This window comes from Anthonomus grandis, chromosome 3 (genome assembly GCF_022605725.1).
Source record: "Anthonomus grandis grandis chromosome 3, icAntGran1.3, whole genome shotgun sequence".
Classification (NCBI taxonomy): Eukaryota; Metazoa; Arthropoda; class Insecta; order Coleoptera; family Curculionidae; genus Anthonomus; species Anthonomus grandis.
Window position 1 is genome coordinate 26,522,171 of NC_065548.1, and position 21,090 is coordinate 26,543,260.

General features: G+C 32.2%; 2 protein-coding genes across 4 annotated transcripts in view; one reads left to right on the plus strand and one right to left on the minus strand.

The window, feature by feature from the left end:
* The window catches only part of LOC126734711 (J domain-containing protein), a 37,831-nt gene extending 28,894 nt beyond the window's left edge, over window positions 1–8,937 (plus strand). The window contains exons 4-5 of one of the 2 annotated variants that reach the window (XM_050438429.1): window positions 3,750–3,935; window positions 8,577–8,937. In XM_050438429.1, the coding sequence (XP_050294386.1) occupies window positions 3,750–3,935; window positions 8,577–8,753 (363 nt within the window). In that variant the 3' untranslated portion in view covers window positions 8,754–8,937. Of the gene's footprint in view, window positions 1–3,749; window positions 4,817–8,576 lie in introns of those variants that run through there. The other variant, XM_050438430.1, reaches the window with a different exon arrangement.
* Window positions 8,938–9,042: 105 nt separating this feature from the next.
* Window positions 9,043–21,090, minus strand: part of LOC126734709 (prolyl 4-hydroxylase subunit alpha-1) — a 69,560-nt gene continuing 57,512 nt past the window's right edge. For both annotated transcript variants that reach the window (XM_050438427.1, XM_050438426.1), the window contains exon 11: window positions 9,043–9,409. In XM_050438427.1, coding sequence (XP_050294384.1) covers window positions 9,324–9,409 — 86 coding nt within the window. In that variant the 3' untranslated portion in view covers window positions 9,043–9,323. The remainder of the gene's footprint in view (window positions 9,410–21,090) is intronic.

A 21,090-nucleotide genomic window follows, 5' to 3' on the forward strand; every position in this document is an offset into this window, starting at 1 on the left:
TGATGACACTTTGGACATCCTGGCTGGATCGGAAATCTTTTTCAAGTTGGATTTGAATAGTGGACACTGGCAAGTAAAGGTAGTCCCTGAAAATCGGGAAAAGACAGCTTTCACGCTAGGTGCTTTTTTAGGCAAATTTTTAGGGCAATTTAACGTGATGCCAAATAGACTGTGCAATGCCCCTGCACTTTTGAACGGCTGATGGGAACGATTTTAAGAGAACTGTCCCGGAATTAAACTACGACACAGTTTTACCACTAACCAAAACTCTTTATTTGTACTCTCGACACGTGTTTCATCGATGTATCTTTGGGGGAAAATTGAAACTAAACTAAGACTACTTACAAATGGTCTTATATACTATAAGAAAATGCAATGAAGTATGGGCGAAGAAATCTTAAACACTAACTAAACTATATATTTGACTATAAAAGATTGGACTTGATGTCTAAAAAAAATTGTTATATTATTGTCAAAAATACATTCCAATATTTTCCATGAGTTTAGTTAAGATATGTTGATGATGAGTTTGCCGTGTTCGATAAAAGCAAATGCAATATTGATAATTTTGTAGAACAACTCAATAATTGTTCTATCTATTAAATTTACCTTCGAACAAGTAACCAACTTACATTCTTAGATAATATTGTTATCAAAAATATTAATAGGTTAAAATTTGATATTCATAGAATAAAAACAAATACTTTTAGATACATAATTAGTGACTCTAAGCGTTGTTTTCAACCTAAAATGGCTTGCATGTATGTTTTGGTACATCGTCTCATGTTTACTAAGTAATAATAAATTTAATAAAGAAAAGGCAACAATTAAAACAATTGCTAGGGTCAATGGTTATGACGATAAGATTATTGATAAGCTGACTAGAAGACATAGGTTTAAAGTTAATCTTAAAAACTCTGCCACATTTCAAAAAGATGAAAATAAGTCATAAAATCTTTTAGGAAACCCAACATAAAATGAAGACCAATAAAAAGTTCGGGATCTATGAGATTAATTGCAACGATTGTGATAAAAAGTACATAGGACAAACCAGAAGATCAATTAACATCAGATTCAAAGAACAAGCAGCTTATGTGAAATATGGAAGAGTTGAAAGTCAAGTTTGGCTGAACATGTTTTAAATACTAGTTACTTTGTAGGGATAGACAACTTAAAATTACTTAAACCATTTAATAACAATAGAAAATTAGAATATTCAAAAATCAAGAAAAACATTCTTAACAGGGATAAAGATCCACATCCTTATAATTGACTATAAGGGATAACAATCCCTTATAGTCAATTATATAGTTTAGTTAGTGTTTAAGATTTGTTCGGACATGCTTTATTACATTTTCCGCTCTATTAGTTACATCATATAAGGCCATTTTAGTTTAGTTTTTATCTTCTCCCAAAGATGCTAACATCGTTAGCGAAACAAAAAAGTTTTGGTTAATAGTAAAACTGTCTCGTAATTTGAGTGTCACATCAAAGGTCCCAACCATAGGAATCTCCTGGAAGTCCTGCCCGGTTTATCTTACAGATAATATTGTGGTAGGAAAATCGTTTAAGAACCGCATGAAAAATCTAAAAGAAGTTCGTGACACTACGAAGTTCTCGATTAAAGTTGAGTCCAAAGAAATGTAATCGGTTTCAAAAAGCTATGCAGTAACTGGGTCATGTCGTTTCCAGACAAGAAGTTGCTGTTGACAAGGCAAAGGTCCAAACTGTCAAAGATTGTCCAGTTCCCAAAGATAAGCATGAGCTACGCAGATTCTGGGGATTATGTACCTACTACCGATGCTATGTGGAAGGATTTTTATAACATCGCGTAACCATTGACGAGGCTGACAAAAGGAGAACAATAATACCAATGGTACAAGACTGTCAGGAAACCTTCGATCACCTAAAAGAGGCTCTGACAAGCGTACCTATCCTAAGCTATCCCCTACCTGATGGAAATGTGTACTGGATTCTGACGTTAGGGATGGGGGCATAGGAGCTGCGTTGTTCCGAATCCAGGATGGCCAAGAAAAAAAAGTCATTAGCTATTTTAGTAAGACGCTGTCCAAGCCAGAGCGCAACTATTGCCTCACTCGCCGAGAGTTACTAGCTGTTGTCAAGGCGATGGAGCACTTCTACAAGTACCTCTATAAAGGTTCCTGCTGCGAACTAACCATGTAGCTCTAAAATGGCTCCTTCAGTTTAAAAATCCGGAGGATCAAGTGGCAATATAGATAGAGAGGCTAAAGGTGTTTGACTTTAATACTGAACACCGAACAGGTGTTCCATGAAAATGCAGATGATTCCAGCAAATCCAGGGAAATGCAGATGCCTTATCAATCCTTAAAATCTCTGTCCAGAGGACTTCAAACATTGTCAGTGGGCAGAGGGGAAAGAGGCTCAGTTGTTAAGAACCATCATCGTCGATGATACCTGGCAAAATAGGGATCATATAAGAGACCAACAGGAAGATCCCGATATCCAGATATAAAATAAGGGAAAAAGTCAACTTAGGAAGAATTTGCAAAGTATTATGTTAATGTGAAGTTATATTGGGCACAATGGTACTCTCTAATTTTGGAAGATAGACTCTTAAGGTGTAAAATCGTTGTTCACGATGGTAAGGAGGAAAGAAGGCAAATCGTTATGCCTGATTGTCAGATTTCGGTGTTGCTAGAGTAAATATATGCCCGTGTGTCAGGAGTACACGTAGAAAAAACAAAGACCCAGGGAAAAGTGGGAGAACGGTTTTTTTTGGATCAACAGTAAGGCAGACGTAAGAGACTGGTGCAGGAAATGCGTTGACTATTGTTCGATATATAGCCGAAGTAGTCTCTAGCCACAACAGAGACTACGATAGGTTTCCTATTTGTTTTTGCCGGCTTAATGATCAACCATTGATGAAAGCATAGGCGAGTTTCCAGCTCGAATAAGTCACTCACTACGTCAGTGAGCTGCATGGATCTCATTCATCAAGTGTGCATTTCCTTTCAAAATGCCAGCGATCGGATGAAAGATACGTAAGACGTCAATGACAAAGACCAGAGGTACACTAGTGACTTGGTTTGGCTCTATGACTCTAAGAGACGAAAGGTTCTATCACCGAAGCATAAATATTCTGGGATCGACCATACAAAGTACTGGAAGCCAATAACGATGTTCTTTACAGAACATACAAGCCGCTGAAGGTTAAAGCTTGAGTCATTCACTTTAATCGACGACTGACTCCTTATTCTAGAAACCACAAAGACGCTAAGCTGTGGCAAATCCCACCAGAGTTGAACATGACATTTCATCAACTCATGGCTGATCATTCTAATAGCTAATAGAAATCATGTAATTGTATTATACTCCCCAACGGCGTTCTCTGGAAAAAATCGTTGATTCCTATTTCTACAAGAAGATCAGTTGGATCACATCTCGAAGGTTGGCGAGAAGATTCCGAATATCCAGCGTTCTGCGGAGTATATAAGGAGTCGCATCGCCCTGGAGTAAATTTCTGAATATTGCCGCGAAATTTAAATAGTTGTTTACCGAACTGACAACTAACTAATATCGGCGATGTCAATGATGCCGGTCCCTTATATACTTGTCAGAACGACTATGAATACTATTGCCGATAGTAGTCAGTTGTCAGTTCAGTAAAGTAAATTTCGGTTTTTTCAACTAGTTTCTCGGTGTTTACAAAAACGTATTAAGACAAATCATTCGTCTAAAGGAAATATTTAAATTTTCATATTTTTTAGTCTATGCACTGGACAACCCCGAAAACCAAAGACCGCATGCTAGAGTCTGGAGGCAATTCAGGACCATCTAGTTTGGGCTCCACTACGGCCGCCCATCGTAGGGCATCCGAGGGCGGTGCAAACCTCCACTGGGGCGGCAAGACCGGAGCTGCCTGGGGCGCAGGCTCAGACGCTCACAGCGAAGTTGTCAGTAAATTCAGAAATTACGAGATTTAAATATTTATATAGCTACATATATATATTGCATTTAATCATTTGATGTTCCCCCTATGTTCCTCTTATACGTATTTGTATTATTTATTGATTTTATTTCAAAATGCTTTGGGTACATTGTGACTCTTTTAAAAGTGTGATAAGAGAAAGATTTTGAAAGTTAATTATGATGATAATAGATCAAATGGAGGAAAATAATTTAAGGATTTGCTAATTTAAGGCATATTTTTAATGGCTTTAATTGACACATTTAAATAGAGTATTTTAACAGGTAACGCATAATATACCTAAAATATTTCCTAATGATCTAGTGATCAAGATAATTTTTTATATCTTGAATATATTTTCAAACTTGATTCACATATTCTTACCTATTTTCCTAATGTATTTATTACAATTTAGAAAACTTTTTTTTCTAAACTAAAGCTTAACTTCTTAATATTATTATTAAGTGGAGCATCTTCTATTCATATCAAAATAATAACTAAGTATTTATATTTCACATTTGATGTATTTTTTATATAATTTAAGTATCATATAACAAAAAAAAGACTATTTTTGTTTATTTATATTTTTTGTATATAATATTGATTGTCTCCCACAGGGTATGTAAACACTCTTTGCACAAACTTGTCCATTATTATGTCGAACCCTAAACATATAAAAACACTACCTACACAATTTTCCCTATTTTGAGAAATATTTAAACTTGTTATATATTTTATGACTATTGTAATCTATATATTAAAGTATTATATTATATTTAAAAGTAGAAATGTTATTAAATGTTTCAAACATATTACAAGCGAATTAGCATGTACTGGTGTCAAAATAAAATTTGATTTTTAAAAATATAGCGAAAAAGGAAGATTTTATTTGAAAAATGCATTTAAAAAAAATAGAGAAAATACTATTTTTTATTGGTAAGTTAAACGACAAAATAGCTGATATTAAATTTTAAAAAATTGCTTTTAGTTTTTGGTAGTATAGGTATAAAGTTGTATAAACATATTGCTAACTGACAAATAGATGTTGGAAGCGATTATTAAAAATCATTAAATTTTATTTAAAGGAATACATATTTTTGTAAATAATTTATACAAATATATAATTTACCTCTCCAAATTTCTTTTTATAATTTAGCCAATAATTTTTATTGTGTTTTTGTATTCCAAATAATCAATATCAATCTTTATACCATTACTACTTTTAAAATTGGAATAATTTTACTTTTTTCTAACATAAATTTAAATTAAAATTTAGAAAAAAAATTTTTTTCAATAATTTTGTAACTAACTTTTCCTAGACTGTCACAATGCATGTCTGCATGTTAGTAGCTAGTTTGATAGAACAGCAAATGTTACAAAATTCAAAAAAGTAATTAAGGTTTTTCTGAAATCGGATTATTGTAAAATATATTTTTCTATTACCGGTCAAATATAAACTTAAAAAGTCAAAAATGTTTTGCGAGATTAAGTTTCTCAGTAAAATTTGTATTGTTGTGACAAATTCATAGTGTGTTACAATAATAATAATAACAACATAAACAGGTAGTTCATGAAGGCCATCCAAAATAGAGAAACACTGTCTTTAACTTGAAGTCGAAGAAAATGTAATACAGTGGGTTAATCAATAGAACTCATCATTGCAGGTTATCTACACTTCGCAGACATAATCTGTCTAGATCGCCACCAAAAACTGGCTTTCAAAAATGGTCTTCTTGAAACCAGTTCGCCCTAAATAAATACGATTACGGGTTATACCATTATGGATTATGGGTACGGATTATGATTATATAAGTACGAGTCACAGGCAGTTTTAGAAATACCCACAATGGTGCTGAGATCGACCCATATTGACAGATTGAGGAAAGTTGACTATAATACACCTGACATCGTCATTATCGATAAAAACAGGAAAACTGGTCTTAATGTCGACGTGCCATTAATTCACAACCTCAGCAAAATTGAAACACGACAAAATATGAAAACCTAGCTTTAGAGTTGAAGCAAATCTGGCAGTAGAATAAGGTCTATAATTCCACTGGTAGTTTCGGCAGAGGGAAGAACATCGACAAAGCTCTCCAAAAATATTCAGAGCATCGGATTATCGCCGATAGTCGCTATAACACATATCAAGAAGTAATACTCTAAACTTGTCCTGCATTAAATCTCCTAGCGAACAGACTTAAATCGACGGGATATGGTTTTAACAATAAAACCAACAACCTAAAAATGATCAGCCATCTCCTTTACATGGATGGCTGCTAAAAATATAGACAACTACAAATAAACAATTACAGGTCTAATGAAACATCAGCAAAGACATGAGAAGCTAATAAATGTCAAACGATTCATGTACATACATGAGGGACAACCACTCTTGCTAAAGGCGAGAGACTGCTGCTAGATTCAAAGTCTACCGTAGGAATCATGGCAACAGACCCATGTGAATACCTTGGCTACCTACTAGAGTTAAGCAAAAAGCAATTCACATAACAGCTATGCAATCGTCAATTCTTTATACTTTTTTATAGAATTATTAAATTATCTCACACAGATGTGGAAAACATTAATAGACACCTAAGAACAAAAATGACAGCTCACGAAGGACTTATGATAAATAATGCAACAAATTTAGTAAGAGCAATAACAACTCTGAGACAATAGAACACATTATCTTTGCTTGTCAACAATAAGTACCTGGAAAGACACAATGAAGTTGCAATCGTACACTCCGTAGTATAGAAACAACTGCTAAAAACACACAATATTGCATACGAAAATGAGACTTCATACTCCATTGATTACACATTGCTTACAAACTAACTACTTAATACATATAATGTATAAAATAAATATAATGACTATAATGTGTGAATATAATGACTAGTATAATAATGAGTTAATAGATATAGACATAAAAGCTACACAAACGTAAATAAATGCCTACCAGTATATCGCAAAATCAAAGGGTTGTGGAATCTGTTGAACCTTCAGGTTGTGCCACTTCTTACCTTGTTAGCTTAAAGAAAAATCTAATAAAAATCATTTCACAACTTACCACACAATACAGAACTCTACATTCGTAGATACAACTCATATAATCAGATCGTTCTTAAACACGTAAACGTTGCACTTGCTTCTTGCCTTCAGGGCAAAAAACGTTTAAAAAAACTTATTTATTATTACATTTATGATTACATGTGTAAGGAACTACTTACTTACCGGACCTGACATGTTGTTCCTATTTTTTCATTTCATTTCATTATTTGTTTCCATTTTTTTTTCACAATTATTTTGGTGAGAAGATGGAAGTAAAACCTATTTAAAAGTTATTTGATATAATGAAAAAACTCATTCCGTATCACTATTAAGAAAGAGAAGAAAGTAAGCAGTAAATTATCAAATGTACGATAAAATTAAGAAAGCAGCAGAAGAAAATCTAAAAAATAAAAGATAATAAAAAAATATCTTTTAAATATTTGAATGATGGAAGCATATCTGTCAGTAAAATTCAGTTTAAAAATAAATGGTAAAAAAAGTCTAATACGAGTATGTCAATGTGTTATTTTAATAATAAAAATGTTAAAAAGAGATAAGAAATTAAAAATTCATAAGACAGAACTTGTGAATAAATAAACCATAAAAAAAAGAAATATTAAACAACAACACAAATACAAATTATAAACCATTACAGTTTGCTACTTCTTAAAAAGATTAGAAGCCTTCATAGAATGTTGGTTGGAATTTGAGTTGTATTCTCAACGGACCTACCAGCCCTTACTTTGAAAATGAAATGCCTAAAAAATTTAAATTATGGAAGACCATATATAGCAATAATAGAAACAACAAAAATTTAAAAAAAAAAGCAGAAAGTACGTATTTATTTAAAAAGAAAGAATATGTACATAGAAGATTCTCACCAATAAAAGAAAACTTAGAAGATTGAAAAATGCATAGAAATATAAAATAATAAGAAAAATATATAAATTTACAATTAATATAATAAATAATTTCTGGATCTATAGTTTTTACTTCAAAGAAAAATAAAAGCTCATCTTTTTCAACCTTCAATTAAAATTAGCTAAAGAATTTTCTCAACACTTTTATCAATTCTATTTACTGTAATTAAGCTATTAAGATGTAAAATAAAATGTATTTTGTTACTCGTAAATATTATAAAATGTCCAAAATATTCGTGACTTAAAGCTTATACTTGACTTTATCTATTAAGAAATTAATTTGTTAATTAATTTCAACAATCCTCAAAAATTTTTAAATTGAAAAAAAATGTTGTTCTAACTTGTTTGTAAATATGTAATAAGTATGTTTTATTAGTTACAATATTAGTATTTCAAACTAACATGGTGTTTTTTCGTAATTGTTAAAGATACAAAGATTAAAATACTTAAAATGATCTTTAACGATTGTTAAAACATTATAATTCCATTTAAATGCAGTGGCGTGACCTATAAACAGACCAAACGTTGATTTTTAAAATTTATTAATAAATATCTAATAAGTTTTTGTTTTTTTTTGTGAAGTCTTTACATAGATCCGCCGCAAGATGTATACCAAAAAACTATTATTAACCATTAATTTTGATCTTAAGGCAGCCTTATGGTCTCCATCAAAATCGAAGAAAATTGATGTCAAATCGGGAGGTTCCGGTCCTTCAAGCCTCACCGTGGGAGGTTCTCCGGGCTCCTATCGGCGAGCCTCAGAGGGAGGCACCAACCTCATCTTAAAAGGTCGAAAAAATATTAAAGGGTTTGATGAAAAAAATTAATCAAATTTAATTATAAGCTAGTATTGCTCTAAATGAAAAATAAATAGATTCTATTTTTCGGCTAAATGTTTCTTCCTAAGTAAAGCTTACTCTTCTTATTGCATTCATTGTGTATGTATCTAAATAAATAATAATAATATAGTATGTAAAAAACCTTTGTCCAAGAAAAATTAAATATAATGAGTTGTAAATCTACGATTTACGTTTAAATGTTAAAAATATATATACCTAAATTAACATATTTACAATAATCGTTTTCTAGCAGTAATACTAGAAAAAAAAAACAAAATTTGCTCTATTCAAGTTGTTTTATTTACATTAAAAAATGTATTAAAAAACCGAGATTCTCCATTCCAATAATAAATATAAAAAGTAATTTTAAATATAAGTTAGTTATATATATGTATACTAATAGTTAAAATACATGTTTAATTCATTACTAGAACGTAACATCACAAGCATAATTTTCACTGTGACGTTTCTACCATATATATTATTATTTGAAAATGTATTTTAGGAACCAGTCTCAATTAATAAATTAGTTATTTTCTAAAATTTGGTGTATCAGATCTATGCGGTCAGTTCTTCTGGTGGACGTTCTTTGGTGCAAGGCCTTATGAATTCTTGTCCTTCTTCATGAAGCCATTTATTCGATACTGGAAAAATAATTAAAAAATCTGTTAAAAAATCTAAAATAACAAAATCTAGTAAACTAAATCTCTTAACCTAACCGATCCAAATAAAAACTATAAACTTAATAGTGATAACATCGCATAAGCAATGTAATAAAACTTTAAAGAAAGCGAGAATTTGGCTTAAGTTTCTTACAGTGGAAAACTCGTCAATGCGCATGTGTGATATTATGATATCCTATTGGCTAGCCGAAAAGTCAATGATCATTATACTATGATATGATGATAAGTCATTATAACGTATAGCGTATAATGACTTATAAGTATAAGTCGCATCTTACAGTGGAGTTGGACTGATCAATGAAGTTCTTATCATTGATTGGCCAACACTTAAACGATCATTGACTGACATTGTACCTATTTCTCTAGGTTCGTTTCACTTTGCCAGCTGCTAGTATTGAGCATATATGTACATGTGCAGCCCAACAAAACCAAATTTAACCAAACACAATCCAAAGTGAAGATCAATATTTGATGATTTGCAAGCTAATAAGAAAAAAAATCAAGCGGTATATCACTATTATTAGTAGGTCACTGAACTATTACAGTCATAGCTAAGAAAAATATTCTTTTTCACGGCCGTTTGATAATACGTTTATTATTAACAGAACTGTAGCGATATTGGAAACTTCGCGAATATCATATTTAATGTAATGTAAAAATGTAACATAATTAAATAAAGTTAAAGAATGTTTCACATACCAATAGCCAATTAACTTATATAACATAAAATTTAAGCCCAATTTAGATCACAGATCTGTGCGTGAATGTTAATAATAAAAAAGAAACAAAACCAAAAAAAAATAACATAAAAAACATCACAAAAAAAATATGTAAAAAACAATCAAAGGATTGAATTATAAAAGATAAGATTTTTTTCATTAGAAGTGAGAGACAAATAATAAAAGTTTTTAGTTGAGTAAGCCTAATGGCGGCTTTTGCTTGTTTTATTAAATTCAAAACAATTATAGAAATCTGCCAGTTTTTAATAATTTTTCAAAGTTTTCCAAGTTTAGGTTTAAAACAAACTTTTTGATTTCTGTCTTTTTTTTGGATTTTGAAAGGCTTATAAAATTTCTAGCGAGCATGTTAATTACTTTAGGTGTCAGATTGGAAAAAATGTTGGTACCCGTTGCTTTTTGTACCGTAGGAATTGCCAGTGCAATGCAATTTCTAGTATTAAAGAAATGCGGGTTTGTTTTAAAGGCTTGAGTTTGTTGATATTTAACTAATGAGTCAGTATATAATTGATGTACAGGGTGGTGCGATTTCGACTGTTGTAACAGAAAACTCGTATTTTTGGAACAGATAGAAAAAAATTGACTTAGATGTCATGAGCTCAAATTTTGTAAAAATAAAATTAAAGTTATCAAAATTTTACTATGTCAAACTGTTTGGCCGCTAGGGGGCGTTTCTTGAATTTGGTCAATTTCGGTAATTAGCCATAACTTTTTTGCTATTAAAGATAATTGACTTCTGAAAACACTTTCTCGAAGTACTTTTTAATGATAAATATCTTTATGTTATATATTTTTATACAGGGTGTCTCATAAAGTTGATATTCCAAAATTTTTTTTTTCTTATGGAACACATATTATTTTTTATAAATTCTTAAAGCCCTTGAAATCCTCTTTTCAAAAATATATAACACCATATATCTCATTTTAGCTGTTTCCGATATTTCCGATATTACATTGTCATTTTTCCATTTTCCAAGTCTTTTAATTTTTATAGAAGTAGGCTATGGAAAAATTTACTTCACTTAGATTATAAACTTAATATTTTTCGACATATTTAAAAAAATAAAGCAATTAACAATAATTTCTAGGCATATTTACAGAGTTTAATAATAATTATAAACTAATATTACAAACTAGAACCATTTTTTTCAAAGTAGGTGTTTAAACTGAACACCTGCTTCTCGAATACATAATAAACACCTTTTTCTAACTGATTTACAAGCGTTTATAAGCTCAAGAGGTCTAATAGCACGAAAAGCTTGCCTAGTCGCTACTTGCAACTCTTCCCGTGTTTCGATAGTTCTTCCTTTAAAAACTAAATCCTTCAATCTCCCCCATAAAAAAAATTTAAGGCGTTAGCAGGCCACAATATAGGTCCCCTAGTACCAATTCAATGATCCCGAAATTCTTGATTTAAAAAATCAGTCGTAATTCGTGCGTTGTGCGAAGGACAACCGTCTTGCTGATAATACGTGTTTCGAACTCTCGCTAATGGTAAATTTTCCAAAAACGGTGCAACATATGTTTGTAAAATATTTACATAATCTTGGGCAGTCAAAATTTCATTAAAAAAATGAGGACCCAAAAATCTACCTCGAAAAATTCCAACCCAAATATTGAAGCCCAGCCGTCCCTGTCTGTTCGCGCGTACTTCAACATGTTGGTTTTCTGTAGTCCAGTAATAGGAATTATACCTATTATATATTCCTGAAGTGTCTATTCGGCTTTCGTCTGTCCAAATAATGTTATTATCGAACTCCTCGTCCAATCTGCATTTATTGACATACAATTCACAAAATGCAATTCTTTTCTGAAAGTCGCCATCCTGAAGGTGATGAACTTTCCTAACCCTGTAGGGTTTAAATTTGTGCTTTTTAAGCGTTTTTAAAACTCTGGTTTTCTCAACACCTATTTCCTCTGCTACTGCTCGATGAAACTTGTTAGGATGATCTAAAACCTCACCTATTATATTAAGTTCCTGAATTTCAGCTTCAACGTCAACAGCATAAGTTTTGGGCCTTGGCTTTTTAAAACTTCCGTGCTTCACAAGATTTAATTTTAACACTGGAAATATTCTTTTATCTGGTTGACGACGTTCGGGAAAGGTATTTAAATATAATTCACTGGCTGCCTCGGAATTTTCATTAGACAGAAAATAGCACTTTAACATGTCAACTTTTTCGTAATTTTCATACATTTTTTTTTAATTCTCTAAATATTTGAGCACTATATAGCTCTAAATACAGCAAATTGAAATATGTTACTAACAGGAGAAATAAACAATTTTTCTGGCTGTCACATAATATGACATGTGCTGTTTTTTACCAAAGCCTACTTCACTCGAAAAATTCATCCATTATCCCAAAGATGCTGGTCATACACTTTTATAAAATGTAGAAAACACGAAATCTACAGCATCACAAATACATTTAATAAAATTACGAAGGTTACATGTTTCGCTCGACTAGAGCATCATCAGACCTAAACAATAACTAAAATTATGTAACCCGAAAAAAGGAGAATTCAACAAAAACTTACCATAACATACACAAAACACCTAACATATAAGTAAACAAAGATTACAATAAAGTGGCACTATCTATGTATACTCAACTAAACAATCAAATCACTTAATACGTTTTAGAAATCTAACCATCATTTAAGAGTCTAGAACTACTTAAGGTTATTAAAAACTAGGTGGCCATCAAAATCAAACCTTTCATTAACACAGGACAGATCTGGGCTTTTAAAAGCTTTACTAATCTCCATTGTCTCCAACAAGTCTAGTTTTTTACTTTTGTTGCATTGATGCAGTATTTTTATATTTTGGCTGTCAGGAAAATTATGTTTGGAGTCGAGGAGGTGATTAGCAAAAGCTGATCTGGTCACTGTGATTTCGGTATTTTTAAATTTATTATATTGGGCCTTGTGTTCACTAATCCTAGTAGAAATCTTCCTACCAGACTGGCCGAGGTACACTGCAGGGCACTTTTTACACCTAATCTCATAAACTCCTGGAGAAGATAGCGGGGGTAGTTTATCTTTAGTTTTATTTAGATGTCTTTTTAATGTATTATTGGTTTTAAAAGCTGGGGTTATGCCAAAGGGAGAAAAAAAAAAGAAAACCAGGATAGTTGTGACGAAATTGGTCCAAAATAAGTAAACGACCTAAAAGTTTTGATATAGTTTGTTCGTTGTCTGATAAAATAAATGATAATTTATACTTGTTCACATACTGAAAATACATTTTATATATAGGTTTAAGAGGGAAAAAGTTACTGACTGCTAGTTGTTTAATGGTAAAGAATTCTTTTTTAAAAGCTTCACGAGAAAGTGGGATGTTAAAAAGTCTGTAAAATAAAGAACGGAAAGCAGCAAATTTATGTGAGGACGGTGATGTTGAATTATGTTGTATAATATTGCCTGTTGTTGCTTGTTTACTAAATATTTCAAAGGATATCTTATTTCTTTCCCTTTCCTTGTGATGCTGTAGATTTCGTATTTTCTACCTTTTATAAAAGCCTACTTCTATAAAAATTAAAAGACTTGGAAAATGGAAAAATGACAATGTAATATCGGAAATATCGGAAACAACTAAAATGAGATATATAGTGTTATATATTTTTGAAAAGAGGATTTCAAGGGCTTTTAGAATTTATAAAAAAATAATATTTGTTCCATAAGAAAATTTTTTTTTGGAATATCAACTTTATGAAACACCCTGTATAAAAATATATAACATAAAAATATTTATCATTAAAGAGTACTTTATGAAAGTGTTTTCAGAAGTCAATTATCTTTAATAGCAAAAAAGTTATGGCTAATTACCGAAATCGACCAAATTCAAGAAACGCCCCCTAGCGGCCAAACAGTTTGACATAGTAAAATTTTGACAACTTTAATTTTTTTTTTTACAAAATTTGAGCTCATGACATCTAAGTCAATTTTTTTCTATCTGTTCGAAAAATACGAGTTTTCTGTTAAAACAGTCGAAATCGCACCACCTTGTATGTTAAAAATGTTTTGAAAAAAGTTCTTTGCTGGGACGTTGAATATTTTTTTGAGCATTACTTTTATTAATTTTTTGTGTAATATAGCTTATTTGTCTGAGGTAAGTTTTGGCTCACCCCATGCCAATATGTCATATGTTGATATTTTGACAACCTGTTGTTTCTAAGTTTTCGTTTTCTAACTTTAATGATGTAAAATTAGGTTAAGAGCTTCTGTAAGAGGAGAATGGAATAAAATTGGTTTGGTCACATATATAGACTCATTCTGCAACCAGGCTTTGAATATTTGGAGGGCTTTTTCTGCTTTATTTTTCACTTTCTTGCCAAGACTCTTCTCGGACAAAAATACTATTAAGGCAGAAGTCCATTCTGAAGTGGAGTCAATATAATAGTGAAAAGTTAAGGGGAAGTCTTTTCTCCATAAATAAAATGCTAATCCTCTGATTTCAGGAGTGATGTATTTCGGCAAACAGACTTGCAAGACAGAGATGATTCTTGCCATCATCAGACTTAATCATTAAGACAATAATCATGTAATGGTTATTGTTTAGAATTTGTGTATGTGTTAAGTAACCCAAGTCTGATGATGGCAAGAACACTTGCCGAAATACATCACTCCTGAAATCAGAGGATTAGCATTTTATTTGTGGAGAAAAGACTTCCCTTTAACTTTTCAATAAAAAATACTATTATTCGGCAGAATAGTCGGCAAATGCAATTATATCACCATTTAGGGGAAGTAGAAACAGGTCATTTATATAAATTTCACAAATACTCAAAGAATTGTACCTTGTGGTACTGCAAAAGGCGTTGATCTTTTGACCTTTAATTCGTAAGCGAGACAACGAAAGCCGATGCTATAGATCTTTTGGAGCAAGTGTTCGTGGCTTACAGTATCAAAAGCCTTCGCTAGATCTATAGATATTCCTAAGGAGGGCAATACTGTCATACATTTGTGAGGTTGATGACGTTACTGCATTTTCTGTTATTGTTTTTAAAGCAAAATTGTTTTTTTGATAAATAGTTATATTTTTCTAGGTAGTTTATAATTCGGTTGGTAAGTACTTGTTTAAAGATTTTACTCAAGGATGATGTAAGAGTGATTGGTCGTTAATTTTGGGGTTCTAAGTAGTCTATAGGCTTTACTTGACCGTGGTTAAAATGTTGAGGGCATATTCCTGTTTTGAATATTTAGTTTATTACGTAAGTTAAAATTGGAGAAATTATATCGACACAGTTTTTTAGTATTTCAGCCCTAACGCCGTCATGTCTTGGAGCTTTGCCTGATTTAGGATTTGCTATATATATTTTTAATTTCTTCATTTGTGACATAAGATATTCTTCGTTATTCGAGAATGACTCAAGCGGGTATACCGCAGAACATCTCATAGCAAATCTTCTAGAACCAGAGTTTGTCATGTATATAACGAGCCCGCACCGCCTAGAGACCAGTTCAAGTTCATGTCGAAATATGTTATACGTGTAAAATAAAGCAGTTGACTATTTTTGTCCATCGATTGTTTTAATTCACACCTAAACTAACAGTAAAAACGCTACATTGGTGTCAAATGTGGGGTACCCGCTTACGTCACTCTAGAATAAAAGAACATCTAATAGTCACAGCATTGCCAAAGTAGTTAAACTAGCTAAGCTTATTTCGTTTTAAAGTGATTCCAGAGATCGTGGACGTCGGCAATTCCCTTCTTGCAATCAAAATGGCATTTTCTTAAATAACTTTAATACTACTAACTAAAGGTTAAATTATATAATAAATATAGAAAGCCAAATAAATTTGTTTTTAGTTTAAGGCAACTTTCTGTCGGGTTTAGAATCGTCGAGATTCTTAGGCATAATGATTGACAAACACTTGCACTGGTCGGAACATATTAATATTGTATGTAAAAAATTAAGTAAAACTGTCTATCTTATAAATCAACTTAAAAATTCACTTGATATCAAAGAATTGATGAATGTGTACTATAGCTCTGTTTACAGTGTATTGGATTACTGCATAGTATTATAGGGTAGGGCCATGGATATAGGGAGAGTGTTTGTGATTTAAAAACGTATAATTAATATTTTATTAAACATACCATTCAGTCTTGTTGAAGAATCTTTGGGGAGAAAAAGATTTTAACAGTAGCGGGTATTTATATTTTAAAGGTTGTTCAAATTATATTTAAAAATAAAGTAAATTGATTACATTGGGTGATCAACATCAGCACAATACTCACAAAGTAAAGACTTAAAAACTTACTTCTCACTAAGCATACAATTTTATAAAAAATCTCCTTTGTATTCTGGAAGCCATCTTTTTAATTTGTTACCTACAGAAGTAAAATTGGTAAAATTACTAGTAAATTTTAAAACTAAAGTTAAAACACTGCTCTTCAGCGATATTTTTTATACGGTGGAGAGTTTAAAACCTTCTTAAAATGTTATAAATGTAAGAGTGTATACTGCATACCAAATATGTGTTAACTTGTGTAATTTTATTAGTGTTAGAACTCTTTAATGTTTATTGATTTATATATTATTTTATTTTTATTATATGTATGTTCATATATTTTGACAAACCTTAATAAGGAAGACCCATACATTTACCATATGTATTGCTTTGTATAGCAATCATGGTTATGCTATGTTTCTAGTATCTAAGACAATAAATGATTTTTGACTTTTGACTTTTTCGAACCTGCAATGAATGACGAGGCTGTTGGTCGAGGAACAGCAATCGGAAAGACTTAGTAAGTGCTGGAAGGAGTATTTCTGTAAGGGTAGGGAACATCAATAATTATCCAGTGTTATAAAAGAAGGACACGGAATGAAGACACTGCTCTACAGATTCAGCAATACTTCAATAGGTTGTGGATGTGAAAACCCACTGGAAGAACATTCCAAAGAGCTGGTATCCTAGTCAGGGACTGGTGTCAGGCCAGGCAAAAGAAAGAGACTGAGACATCTGGTCTATTATAGATATCGAAATGTTTTTGATACAGCGAAGAAAGGGAGGACCAAGGTAGTCTAGCACAAAATCAATACGGAAAATGCTCGTTCTATCTGGCAGACAGTTTGAAGACTCCGACTGGCCAAGAGAGAGAAGGCTGATAATGATAGGAGGGACTCTTTCTCTCTCTCTTCAGTCGTTACCTATTTTAGGACGTCGTGACTCAATCATGAAAGTTGCGCAGTGATTCTTCGCCATGATGTCTATATTTTACCTGTCGCATTACTTGTGAAATCGACATTTGTGTAAAGTCTCTTATTTGATCTACGTATTTCACTAGTGACCTCTACTTTATCTCTTACCATCAACTTTCCTCTAGATTGTAAGTTTTTCCATGCCGTCCCTTCGTATCATATGACCAAAAAATATTAGCATGTGTCGTGGGATTATTGGTAATAATCTTTAATTGTGCTGAGTTGTAAGTTCTCCTAAAATTTATATCTGTACAATACACTCTCCATGGTATTTTAAGCATTTTACAGTAGCATGTCATTTCAAACACCTCATTTCTTCTTCATCATGCGGCATTTATCGTCCGGGATTTTGATCCATACTCTGCAGTAGAAAACAATAGAAATTTCTTTCATAAGTCTCATTTTAGTTTTGTTACGGCTACGATGGTCTTTCCAGATTTTCACCAGTCTACCTAAAGCCTCTTTTACCATCCCAATTTTTTCTTTTAAGCTCCTGCTCTGAGCCACCTTTATTTATTAATTTCGTGCCTAGATAAATAATTTCTTCCTTTATTTCTCTGATGGCTTTGACACCAAGCTATAAGGGTAGAGGAATCATTTCTGCGCGATCTATAATCATCAGATGACATTTGGATCTATTAAGCCACAGTCCGCATTCCGTGCTTACTTGTTCTATTTGGTGTAAGAGATCATCATTTCTTGTTCATTATTAGTCATGGCGATTGTATCGCCCGCGTACCGAAGGTTAGAGATCTTTTTTTCCCCCAATAGATACTCCACCATCCCAGTCATCCAGAGCCCTTCTAATAAACCACCCTCCGTAAATATTTAAAAGTATAAGGGAGAGTATGTATCTTTGCCGTACGCTTTTGCCCATTTTAAAGTTCTCTGAGAGTTCGTTTCCTATTCTTATTTAGGCTATGTGGTGATCATATAGCTGTTTAATGAGGTTGGGCAGATAATCGAGAATTCCAATCAATTAACACTGCATAAAATGTCACGAAGCGCGTTTTAAAGCCCGATGGAACAATTTCGAAATACCTATTTAGAATTTTCTTCATTGCTTTTGCCAACAAAAACCAATAATTTTAGGAGAAAACTATCAGTCAAAGCAAGCAAATACGAGTATACAAATTGTAGAAAATTTAAAATACAGGGAGTTACAATAATAAAACCTACATAACTTAAATTAGGGCTCTCAAACAAGGTGAACTACTTAAAAACTAGACAATATAGATGAAAATGTGAAACCAAACGTAAGTAGAACCCTAAATAAACCCTACGAATCAACTTTAACTACAATATACGACTAAAATAGTAGAACTAGGAGAATAATTAACGTATTTATATTTTCATAATAATATCATAGCCGGGACTTTGTATTCAAATAGCCTTCCAATGATCTGTCTCACAATCCTTGACCAGGCACCAAACCTGCTTGTTCTGAGGCTATATTAGCTTTTTTGTACGATGTGCAGTAATATTTTACTGGCCCGATTTATTAGGTTGATAGTTCCGTAGTTACTACATTCATATATTGGGCCCTTTTTCTGTAGTGGGCTGTATTTTGCCTATTCTTCTGACCATTTTCCCGTTTTCCATACTTTTTCACTTCACAGTACATTTTAACATTTCTGCAAAGATATTCTCCGAGCCGTGCGATTTTTTGTCTCTTAGTTTTTTGAGATGATGGTGGTTCGTGCATCTGAAACTGGCGCGGACATGAGATTAAGGCGATAATATATGCATCTTTATTAATTCTAAGTTTTCTGTTGATCGTTTTGCTTAGCTCTCTATATGATTATTATTCATTAATATCCTATATTCTTTATTAAATTCTATAATTGTTTCCCATGTGTTTTGAGTTATCCATGGTTTCCTAGGTAGGTTTTGGTCAGGATTTACAGTTTACGAGCTCCATTTGAATAACTGGTTCCACCTAAGATATCTCTCATTACATTTTGGAAAATCTTATTATTTCTTTTGTTACGTGGCTTGGTTTTTGGAGGGCGGCGTTTGTTGTTCTGTAGTGTTGTTTTTGTTGTAATGTTTTTGCGACCCATTATGTTTACTTCCAAAATCTAGACTGGGATAGGTTATTTTGTTTCTAATAGAGCTCTTCCATCTTCTTTTATTTGATACTGCGAAGAAAAGAGAACGTAGACAATTTGGTTAAAATGTGCATGGCCATCGAGGTATCTCCAGCTGTACATTCTTCGGATATGATGTTGGAAGTGGGAATTAGATAATATGTATAGCTGGTTCTCTCTGCAGAAGTTAATAAGCATTTGTCCACGTTCATTTCTTTGCCTTATGCCATGATTGCCAATTACGAAGCGCAAGTCAGCATATTTGTTTCCCCAATCTTGGGCATTAAAATCACTTAACAAATTAACATCTACCTGTTAGGCATTTTAGTTCATGTGTTTGAAAGTACGCCACAATCCTAATATCGATTTTCTAAAGTGTTTATTACACCATTATTACTGTGGTTTTCATTTCCAGAGTATATGAAAATATTTCCATTTTCAGTTGTGTAGTATTAATTTTTTTTCCAGTGAGTTTATAATATTCCAGTAAATGTCATATTGTTAATTACTTTCTTCACGATGGTGGTCTTAGTGGTTTTATTTAAGCCTTGCACTATCCAAGTGCATATTTTGTGCATTTTCGGTTTCGGTTTTTTTTCAGTTGTTTTTTTTTCTATGGGTCACTTACTTTCCCATAGCCACCAGCCAATTTTACACTTGTCGTGCTGGGATACGTATACCAAAAAGTCATTTGTTATTTTAATAAGACGCCGTCCAAGCCAGAACGTAATTATTGCGTCACCCGCCAAGAGTTTCTACAAGTACCTCTACAGGAGGAAATTGCTGCTGTGATTTGACCATGTAGCTTTAAAATCGGGCATTTTTTTTTAAATACGGTTTCCAAAAATACAGGGTTAATTTCTCTTTACTTTTATTTGTTATAGCCTGACGTTTCGTTTAGGATTTGAGACTACTTCAGATGACTGCTAAGAAAATATAAATGATAAAACTAAAACTTTTTTAAAATTACAACAAAATACGAACCTAGAATACAAATACGCAAACAAAGCAATAGTTACACAATTACAGAACATAAAACATTTCCAACAAACAAAAAGTTGATCAGAAGTAAAAAACGTTCAGTATAGGTCATTTAAAAAATACACAAAAAAATTAAATTAAACTATACTAGTATTAGTAACGACATTTATCAGTCACGTATTTTGTACGTATATACAGAAGAAAAAAAAAGACATTCAAGACAGAAATTTTTTTCAAATAGTTTTCTACATCTTTCTAACTAAACTACTTGTGTAACTGTTGCATAACAAATAAAAGTAAAGAGAAATTGACGCTGTATTTTTAGAAACCTTTTATTTATACAAAACTATACCCTCGGCTGGACTCTTCACTCTACTACAGGTTTGATTTTAATACTGAATAACGGGCAGGGAGGATCCATAAAAATGCAGATGCCATATCAAGAAGATTCTATCCAGAGGACTGCAAACATTGTCAGCGGGCAGAGGAGAAAGATGCTCAGTTGTTAAGAACCATCATCGTTGATAACACTTGGCAAAATGGTGATCTTATAAGAGACCAATATCCAGATAGTCCTAGTCTAGATAAAGGTTAAGGAGGACTACTGCATTACATCAGTAGTT